The following is a 9,730-nucleotide window of genomic DNA, read 5'->3' as shown; positions in this document are numbered from 1 at the left end:
CACATTCACCTTGGCCCTTCCAAATTACTCTCAAGAAAAGTATGCACTATCAGTTGGTACAGATTTTGTACAGAAAACATCCCTTCACAACACATGAAAGGAAAATCGTTGAAACTTGAAAGGACTCCACCTCATTTACTACTTTCCAGAAGGAGAATAATGAGTAGAGAAAGACTTAAGCCAGCCACAAATTATTGCTCTCAAGACAAACGTTCTCTACATGAACAAAGAAGAGAAAATTACTCATGTTACTCTTAACAAACGCAGGCCCTGTGGCTGATGGTCGTGGACTGAGTACAAAGTATATCACACATGCATATTCAAATATCTGATAATACATAGACAGACAACACACAAGGAAAAACAGATCTTCAAGAAAAGATAAAAGACTCCGGCTCCTGGGCTTTTAGGATGATCTTCACTGCCTGGAGCAAAATCTCCAGAACAGCCAACTCTATTGCAGATAAGCTTGCCAAATTTGGACTCACTAAAACTACTCTTTGTACCGGGAACTCTCTTGACCTCTAGAGGAGGATTTATAGTGCTGCTGTATCCAGTGCTGTACTAGTGTTGCTTAATAAAAAGCTTTGCACCATTTCAAGAAAATAAAAATAAAAGACAAACTCTTATCATCCATTGCCCTTGACTTCCACCAACCCATGCCATCCGGTTTTCATGTATAAGAATCCGAGTGAATAAGGTTTTTGACACAACCGATTTATATAGAAGCAGTTTGGACTTCCAGATGTGACAACTTGGTGGATCAAATGCATCTGCAGTAACTCCAGGCGGTTTAACAGTATTACCAAGGAACAAAAAAAATTCCAAGATAAATCAAAGAACTTCTGTCATGATCACTCCGTTAAATTTATTGTTCCTCCCAAGTGGAATGTAAAGAGAGAAGTTGCAAGGTATAATGCATCTGTTTTTGGAAGATGTTGCTCTTAAACAGAAATGGTAGGGAAGATTAGAACATAACCGGAGCACAATTTGATCAATCTCAATTCAAAGAAAAAACATCTTTTTGCCATTTTCAAATAATAAGAGGGTATATTTACATCAAACAGCTATTCTTTAGTTTTTTATTCCCTCGACTACATAAAGCCAGTTCCATGCATTTGTTTCACACAAGAAAATGATCCTCTCTTTCCTTTTCAACAACAACATAGCTAGAATTGAATAATGGTGCATTCCGCATTAGGAAATTCTGTTGCAGAAGTTTTTAACACTTCCAGATGTGCTTAGTATGGATGAGGAAAAAGTCAAAAGCCACCCTGATCTTTCTTTTGCTTTGTCTTTGCTCTTTCTACTAGAATTACAACAAAGAAGAACAAGTGAACTTGAGTTGTTCAAATGGAACAGTGAAATGACGGTGGTTTTTTCTGTTCCATGAGAATAAAAACTCTACAATAAAAGAGAACATAATGCTTCCCCATAAAATGTTTAAGTCAAAATTTTCAAGAGTAAGCATGGATAATTTACACACTGAAAATGCATTTCAATTAGGGAAAAGGAAGAATAAAGACACTCGCAACTTTCTTGTACTCCTTATAAACTCAACAATTCTTCAGTCACAATGTGAGCAACCAATGAATTCCAGCTAGAATTTAGTGACTAAGTTGAATCTGCAAAATAAGCCACTTTAGGCCAAGACCTCAAACATTTGGCAAAGTACACATACCACAAGGTAGCACAGTGAACAAGAGCAAATCCACAAGATAGTACCAAGTTTGACACTGAATCCTCACCATGTTATTGCAGCAGTCTGAGAATCACGAAAACAAGTTAAACTACATTAAAGTAAAAACAGGGAGCAAGAGCTCATAGCTCTCTTAACCTCTGCTTCACATCTTGCATCTGTGTCATTAAAAGCGAAACCCAAATGTAGTCTTTCTCCAGCTACCTTGCATACATCCATCACAAAAACAAAGGACGGTCAGTATAACAAGGCCAGGTCCGTCTACAATCAAGCATGGCTCCACTAAATCACCAACCCTTGATGTGCTAAACAGGCTTACCTAAAGGAACTAACAAACTCAACATTCACTGAACTAATCCTCAAAAAACAACAACAACAACAACAGAATTCGAGGCAAACTCGTTCCAAGTTGTGCTCGAAGGTAGACAAATAATGAACAATTTTCCGAACACATCCGCCTATAAATACTATATAGAACAGAACCCAGTTTAAAGGATAAAGAACATAATCCATTGTTAGACTTTTCTGCTAATCTAGCAATAATGAATTGTACAAACTGCTTATTTACAGAAAAAAAGGGAAAGAAAATAAAGCAAAGCACTCGAACAAGTCATTTAAAAGTTCTATATTTAGAGAAAAGAACTCCTTCATTTACCTTTACTTGAAACCAATAAAAAAGAACCGTTTTCTTCATAGATCCCTCCACCTCGGACTAGGCACCGGCAGCCTCGGCGAAGACGGAAGCCCAGGGAAACCCAGCTGCGCAGTCGGGGAAAACAGCAGACTCGGTGACAGCATCGGGTATGGCGAGAGCACAGGTCCTAGACTGACGGGGGAACTGGGTGGGAACATTAGTTGACCGGCGACAACAGGGTTGGATATCGAGCTTTGCAGGTAACGCATATAAGACGAGATGGGCGACTCCGCGGCAGCACTGACAGTCGGAAACGGAGGAAGCGGCGAAAAGGGCGGAGCAGGCGATCTGGGTCGCTGAGCATAGACCAGCGGGACCATAGCTGGAGCCGAAACGGGCGCAGGTGGTCTAGCGGCCGGGAGGTTAGCAAGCGGCGGTGGACGAATCCGCTGAAGACGAGAGCTTTGGGGCTTTGGTGGATGAATAGGCGGTGGGGTGGCTAACCGCTCGTGGGCCGGCGAGCCCGTAAGCTTCTGCACCACATCCCGGAAGTCATTCTTGTTGATATTGTACACAGGGGGCTGCTGGTGAACAGGTTGAGGCTGCGAAGCAGCAGCCCCCGAGGACGACGAAGACGCAGGATTAGGCTGCGGATTACTAGAAACTTGCGCATGAGCTTGACTTTGAGCAACATGGGCTTCCAAGTTGGGTCTTCTGATCGCCACAGCAGGCTTAGAAATTCTGAGAGAAGACTTGTTGAGCTGTCTGAGATAGTGATCGCTTCTGCCGCTGCTACTACTGGTGTTGGAAGAGTCCGCAGAGTGACAGCTTTTCTCCATTACTTCACCTCCCCTCTCTAATGCCCCTTTCACACTCTCCCTAATCTACACTTACTTCCCCCCTTTCTCGCCCCCAACCCAGGTTTGAAAATGGTGTTTCTGTATGAAAGGACCAGATAAATCAGGTGAGGAATGCGTTATCAGAGTTGGGTGCAGAGGACATCCAGAGAGAGAGAGAGAGAGGAGATGACGGTCAAAGAAAGCGTTTGAAAAACGTCAGAAAATGACGGGTGTAATTTAAAGGCAGAAATGGAAAAAGAGAATACGAAGTGACGTTGGAATTTGGACTCTTTTAGTTTTTAAATCGCCGCTGGTGAAGACTTTTCCTACACTCAATTGGACCAGTCTCCAGGCCCAGTAGGTCACATCAGGCCCATTTAGTCATGTGGGCCATCTTATTAAGAATAATGAACAAAAATTAGAAAAATTACGTACAAGCAAAAGAATAAGATGAATAAACTAAGAGAATTTATAGCTAATTTTTCTTGAATAAAAAATAAAATAAAAAGTAATTGTGAATGGTAGGACAAGTATTCAATAATTCCAGATAAATAAAGAATTCTTTTACTTGTAAAAGAGTGCTCAATATGTGAAGGAAAGAAGGACCATATAAAAGAATGCGAGGGGAGGAGGAGATCACTCTGTACCTTATCTGCAACGTGAGATGCCACCAAACTGGAGGCGTTCACATGAAGAAGATGACAGAAATTAAAAGAACCAAAACCGTCATCTCCTCTCTCCTGCACGCGCTTGATTCTCCTTTCAACCCGCTTTCTTCTCTCATTTTTTAGTGAACAAGCTCTCGTCTTGTTTCACCCAGAAGCCACAATGTTCTCTCTCATCCACTCCCTATATTATCTTCAAAAACTCAAGGGATAAGGAGTCTCTGTCGCTTTCGTTTGGAAAGAAACGCAGATTCCTTCCCCAAACCCTGAACTCTTTAGCGAAGAAACGAGAGACTAATTTACTTGGTAAAACACTGGTCCGAATCGAAGAAACGGTGTTCGTACTGATAGTACAGGCATAAACCAGAAAGATTTCTTGTTGATGTCGTCAGTCATGGCCATCCTGTGAAAGTTGAAATAAAAAATTTGGGCCTTTTTGTCCCTTTCACGCCTACGATCAAACAGGTCATGTGGGTGCTCAAGAGAGAACCAATGGATCATGATGGGTAATGGCCAAGGGAGATTGGGGGAGGCAGGAGGTCAAGCATTGCGGCTGGAATATGATGCAGGAGTCTTTACTCAACCCTTGCCCCTCCAATGGTTAAAAGGCGACAAGGTAAGTGCAGTGGGTCCTTTGGCAGCCCCATGTTCCCAGCAATAAAGATAAGCACGGCACTTTAATCCTTCATCAGCTCTCGATTACTAACACTCCATCTTAGTCCTTACCGACCAGGCAATGTTGCTGGGGAGAGAATTTCAGTTTACAGGAGAAGTGAGGCTATTGATTTGAAAAACAGGTCTCTTTCATCTTCCTCCGAAGCAACTAACCTTGGAGTTAATCTATGGACTAACTACGTACCTGAGTAATTTATTGAACAAACCCTAAGCAGTACTGGCGCTCTTGGGTTTGCAAGACTAATTGGCATAATCTCAAGCAATTCTGACGTACTAGCATGGAGAATGCCCGTTTAAACGCTATCGAGCTTGTCTAATTATATGCCGACCGTGAGACTTCAGCCTCTACTAGTGAAGGTTTTCCCGACTTTAACACCGAATGGACAACGCTCTCAGCCTTCTGTAATTTTCAATTCATCTTACACCTTATTAGTTCAGAAACATCACGAACAAAATACTCCACTGGGACTGAAGTGACAATTGAAGCCAACACCTACGCTGCCATGGAAATGCAATACCTCGTCTTTCGTATTCACCACACTGAAGATACAAATCCTTCGGGTCGAGTGGAGTCCACCAGACAATTTCGTAGTTCCCACAACAATAAATAAAGAGAGACTCATAACAAATACATGAAAATCAAAAGCAATCTGGGTAGATCATATTCTAAACCTGTGTAAGACTCCGGCGTTATCTTCGCCACATTTCGTGTGGAACTGCAGCGCTTTTCAAGCTATTACAACTAAGAATTTTCCTTTTTTTATTCTAAGGAGCTTGTTTTCCCCTCATTGACCCAAAGGGACCACAAATAATGCAATATCAATATATAGAGGGAGTAAGCATTTAATCAGTACCAGTGGTCTGCCACAAAACGCCTTAAAAGAAAGAAGACATCAACACTTTTGAGCAGAGAAAGAACCATAGCTACCAACAGGCCCAAATGCAAAAGCAACTCCAGACGTGGATGAAGAAGAAGACGACCCCATAAAGAAAAAAAAAAAAAAAAGGAAAATAAGCTGAAAATAAATAAGTGGGGCCAGAGAATTGGCAGATACCCCAAACTAACTCGGTATCTAGAAGGTCGGGTTATGGTAAGAGCTGAAACTCCTATAAGTCACAGTATCCTTCAATCACAAAGAACAACCTTTCTTCTCCGTTAGAAATTACAGAGAAGCAAAAACCCTATAACCCGCAATCAGAAACCGAGTTCTTCTACCAGTACTAGTGCTCGTCCTCACGCTTGGCTGCCTCTTTTATCTCATCAACTCCATCATCCTAAAAACAGGTGAGATACGACGGAATTCTCAAAACTTTAATCTGATGAAAAATAATATGAATCAACAACAAACAAAAAAAAAATACAGATCTAAGACCACAGACCTGCATATCAGAAGTCCACAAGGTGAGATTGTCACGAAGGAGCTGCATGATCAATGTGCTATCTTTGTATGATTCCTCCCCAAGGGTATCCAATTCTGCAATGGCTTCATCAAATGCCTACAAGAAGCAAAGCTTCAAGTATAATCATTCATACCCTAGAAAAGCATTGGATCCCCAGGATATCCTCACTCAACACAGACCTATTTTAAAGAATAATTATATTCCAAAGATAAGATGAGAAATATAATACAGTTCAGAATGCTCTCCACAGGTTGAGACGACAAGGATATATTTCCAATGTTCATTACCTGTTTTGCTAGTGTACAGGCACGGTCAGGAGAATTCAAGATTTCATAGTAGAAAACAGAGAAGTTGAGAGCAAGTCCGAGCCGAATGGGATGAGTAGGAGCAAGCTCGGCTGTAGCAATGTCCTGCACTCAGAATACAAAACAAAGATCAATAAACAACGAAGCTTCTTCACACAAAACAAACAGGACATGAACAACCCACCACATAAAGGGCATGATTATGTCAAAATGACAAACCTCAACCACATAGAGCACATGACTAATGTCAAAAAATGACAAACCAAAATCACATAGACGACATGACTAATGTCAAATGACAAATCACAACCATATATTTTAGACTATAAACTTGCAGAAAGTAACCAATTACTTCAGAACAAAACAAAGAAAATTTCATATCTGTAATCCAAAGCTGACGAACTGTCAAATTCACATACCACCTGACTAATAAATGAAATTTAACCTAAGTTCATTATCTATATTAGGCTCGCAATAATGAATAACGATCTGTTCATTAGACCTGGAAGCGAAGTAACTAAGCCTTAATTAATAAAGGGCTTAAAAAAGTTAAAAGCTTAGAAATTTACATTTCAACCCCGATTTCCACATAGCACAAATATGCAGAAACTCTTTTCCAAAGGAAAAAGAAAAAGAAAAAATAAAAAAGAAAAACAGGATCCAGATTGAAGATGGTTAAGAAGACAAAATAAATCATAATTATAAGACCGTGATCCTACGAGGATCCAGTTAAAAGTAGTGAAATCCCCACCCCCAAGTATCTATAAGATGAAGCACGCAACATCTTCCAGAGAACAAGGAACTAACACGTATCAAAACATAGGAATGACTTTCTCCACATAATATATGGGAATAGACCTTGATCTAGACATTAAAAGTCTACTAAAGGTTATCAAACAAGAATACAGCAGTCAAGACCATTTAGTTCAGAACAAGTAAATCTGGCCAGGAAATGAGGAAATCTAGTGTAGCATTCGACAAAATTTTCCAAGATCTCCCGCAATACAACCAAGTGGAACAAAAGAAATTAAACATCACGAGACCAACACGCTCATCTGAGCCAGATCCAGATAAGTATGAATAGAAAAATAGCGAAAGATTTGAAGAAAAAAAAAAAAAAAAGGAACTAAGCAACACAGTGGCAATAACCCATACCTGAGCAGACTTGTACGCCGCGAGCGTGCTCTCGGCAGCCTCCTTTCTATCAGCACCAGTCTTGAATTCGGCCAAATATCGGTGGTAATCGCCCTTCATCTTCAAATAGAAGACCTTGGAATCGCCCGCGGCAGCCGAGGGAATGAGCCTGGTGTCAAGAAGCTTCAAGATCCCGTCACAGATCGAAGTCAGCTCGGACTCGATCTTGGAACGGTAGTCGCGGATAGCAACGACGTGGTGCTCGTTACCGCGGCTCTCTTCCTTCTGCTCGATGGACGAGATGATTCTCCAGGAGGCGCGTCTGGCGCCGATCACGTTCTTGTAAGCCACGGAAAGGAGATTCCTCTCCTCGACGGTGAGCTCCTCGGCCTCAGCAGCGGCCGCCACTTTCTCCATGAATTCAACCATCTCCTCGTAGCGCTCGGCCTGCTCGGCGAGCTTTGCCATGTAAACGTACTCTTCCCGCTGAGAAGCCATGGATTAGGGTTAGGGTTTTCTTCCTTCCTGGTCAGAGCGAAGGGAGAAAAAAATGGGGGGAGGAAGCGAGAGAAATGAAGAAATAGAGGGAGAAAGAGGAAAAGGAGGAGTTGGCAACTGTCTCTGTCCCTCTGCCTTTTATTTCTCTTTATTCAGAATTTAAATTTTGAACAAAACGGAAAAATGTGAAATGTCACCGACGCCCCTCACGGTTTTTCCAGTAAAAAACGATTTTGTTTTTTTTTTCCGTGGTAATTGGTAAAAAAATCTATCGCCGGCTCGTCACAGATATACACGTATAAGCGTCGCTTTCGCCAGCCTGGCCAAGTGGACGTAAAAAATATTGTTTAATATCTAATATTCCTACTAGCTTCATATCGGTATCGGCCTTTCGGACTCCGGTTCTCTCCACCGCTACTATTCAACCAAAGCTTCTTTTCCCTGTTTTTTGGGAAGAACCGTGGGTGCACGACAAAAGCAGTGGTCGTCAGTGCGGATCGAGGTGTCACGAGTGGGGCTCAACCACAAGTAGCCACCCAAGTGCATAATCCACGATGAGTGGTCCGTGTGGATCAGACAACCTTTTATGTATCAAGTAGAGCCTAAATACCTGCACTTATTAATTTCTATACATTCAAAAGGGGAGATTTAATGTTGTAATCACTGCAGTTAATACTTAATACGTTTCTAATAACAATAGCATCTGAAAATCAAAAGAGGCGATTCACTAACCTGAGGTGATTTACTAACAATGAACTTCAAGAAGTGATGACCCTTCAAATGGAATTCCAACATTCAAATGGCTGTTAATTGTAGAAGAAAATTAAGAAAGGTAATGATTGTTCGAATGTTGCTTCACAATAAGAATTAACAAAAACATTAGATTATTCAAACATAGCTTCAATATTTGAAAGATAGCGAAATTCAAGTTGAAGATCATTCAAACAATCACTCTCTTTTGAACCTTGCCGGCCCAAGAAAGAGTGACCATTCAAATGACCCTATTTTCGTTTGAATGTTGTGGCCTAGAATGTTACCTTTGAATATTTCAAGCTGCAATCTACCTATTGTAGGTCTCCAAAGTATGTAACTGACATACCATTATGATCAACAATATTTCATATTTTTTAGTAATGGCTTTGTTATTTTTTATTAGTGGATAAAAAATTATTTTTCAAACAAAATAACTATTTTTTTTAATACTAGATCTTCTTCAATCTAAGCGATTGTGTGCCTTCAATACATTACAAGCATTGCTACAATTATTTGAAGCTCTCTCATGCGCTCTAACATACTTTGAATCATTTGTGCCATTGAAATAAGCCAAACTCAAGGCTTTCAAGAACACTAAGTAAACTTAATTTTTTGTTTTAAAATGTAACATTGTTTAGGTTTTACATGTTAAGGTTTTGTCCCCATATTTTGAAATCATATCTTTTTAAGTTCAACATTTGATTTTACATGTGAGTCCATCAATTTAGATTCTCGTTTGGAGCATTCTAATAACCAGTTTTCGAAAATCTCATTATTGAGATTACTCGTCACTATACTCATGACTTTAAAATCATTTTTAATGTTCTTATTATTGTGAAATCTGCTTATCAAGAGGCATGTTGTGCATTCACTATAAAGCAAGAGTACCTTGTAATCGTAAAACCACACAATTAGCTTGTGTGAACCGAATTATAGTGTGTTGAGTTATAAATTCCATTGTCAATGTAGGCTAGTGTCTTATTTGTTGTTGTAAGTCTCAAAGAGGGCAAATTATTGTAATTTGATTGTTGAGGTTATTTAATTGTAGACATCATTGGACTTTGAATTAGCAATCCAAGTTTGGGTTGTTAACCACTAAAATTCCTTTTGTGATTGTGGTTTATGAA

The 9,730-nt window shown here is 40.2% G+C and overlaps 2 protein-coding genes across 4 annotated transcripts; both read right to left on the bottom strand.

Moving 5' to 3' along the window:
- Positions 1-1,341: 1,341 nt before the first annotated feature.
- Positions 1,342-3,359, bottom strand: LOC137936975 (VQ motif-containing protein 9). 3 transcript variants are annotated; one of them, XM_068781967.1, is made up of 2 exons: positions 2,355-3,359; positions 1,342-1,899 (listed from the first exon to the last, which is right to left on the bottom strand). In XM_068781967.1, exon 1 carries the CDS (start codon positions 3,170-3,172, stop codon positions 2,390-2,392), a length of 783 nt encoding a protein of 260 aa, XP_068638068.1. In that variant the 5' UTR covers positions 3,173-3,359; the 3' UTR covers positions 1,342-1,899; positions 2,355-2,389. The 3 variants fall into 3 exon arrangements, with proteins under 3 accessions (XP_068638068.1, XP_068638069.1, XP_068638067.1); XM_068781968.1 differs by having other exon boundaries at positions 1,342-1,765; XM_068781966.1 differs by having other exon boundaries at positions 1,343-1,903.
- A 1,962-nt stretch (positions 3,360-5,321) lies between these two features.
- Positions 5,322-7,958, bottom strand: LOC137937815 (14-3-3-like protein). Its single transcript, XM_068782992.1, has 4 exons — positions 7,374-7,958; positions 6,201-6,323; positions 5,893-6,009; positions 5,322-5,787 (listed from the first exon to the last, which is right to left on the bottom strand). Exons 1-4 carry the CDS (start codon positions 7,848-7,850, stop codon positions 5,734-5,736), a joined length of 771 nt encoding a protein of 256 aa, XP_068639093.1. The 5' UTR covers positions 7,851-7,958; the 3' UTR covers positions 5,322-5,733.
- Between the last annotated feature and the right edge of the window lie 1,772 nt (positions 7,959-9,730).

This window comes from Aristolochia californica, unplaced genomic scaffold (assembly GCF_029961685.1).
Source record: "Aristolochia californica isolate CCGP_79_NKW_82.1479 unplaced genomic scaffold, dmAriCali1.0.hap1 SCAF_7, whole genome shotgun sequence".
In the NCBI taxonomy this organism is placed as follows: Eukaryota; Viridiplantae; Streptophyta; class Magnoliopsida; order Piperales; family Aristolochiaceae; genus Aristolochia; species Aristolochia californica.
The sequence above is the reverse complement of the archived record's forward strand: the minus strand, read 5'-3'. Positions and strand labels throughout refer to the sequence as shown.

Coding starts and splice junctions, on each gene's coding strand:
- LOC137936975 (XM_068781967.1), bottom strand. CDS start 3,172: ATGGAGAAAAGCTGTCACTCTGCGGACTCTTCCAACACCAGTAGTAGC.
- LOC137937815 (XM_068782992.1), bottom strand. CDS start 7,850: ATGGCTTCTCAGCGGGAAGAGTACGTTTACATGGCAAAGCTCGCCGAG. Junction 6,324..7,373: donor CGGCGTACAAGTCTGCTCAG/GTATGGGTTATT, acceptor TTCTGAGTGCAG/GACATTGCTACAGCCGAGCT. Junction 5,788..5,892: donor TGTGGACTTCTGATATGCAG/GTCTGTGGTCTT, acceptor ACCTGTTTTTAG/GATGATGGAGTTGATGAGAT.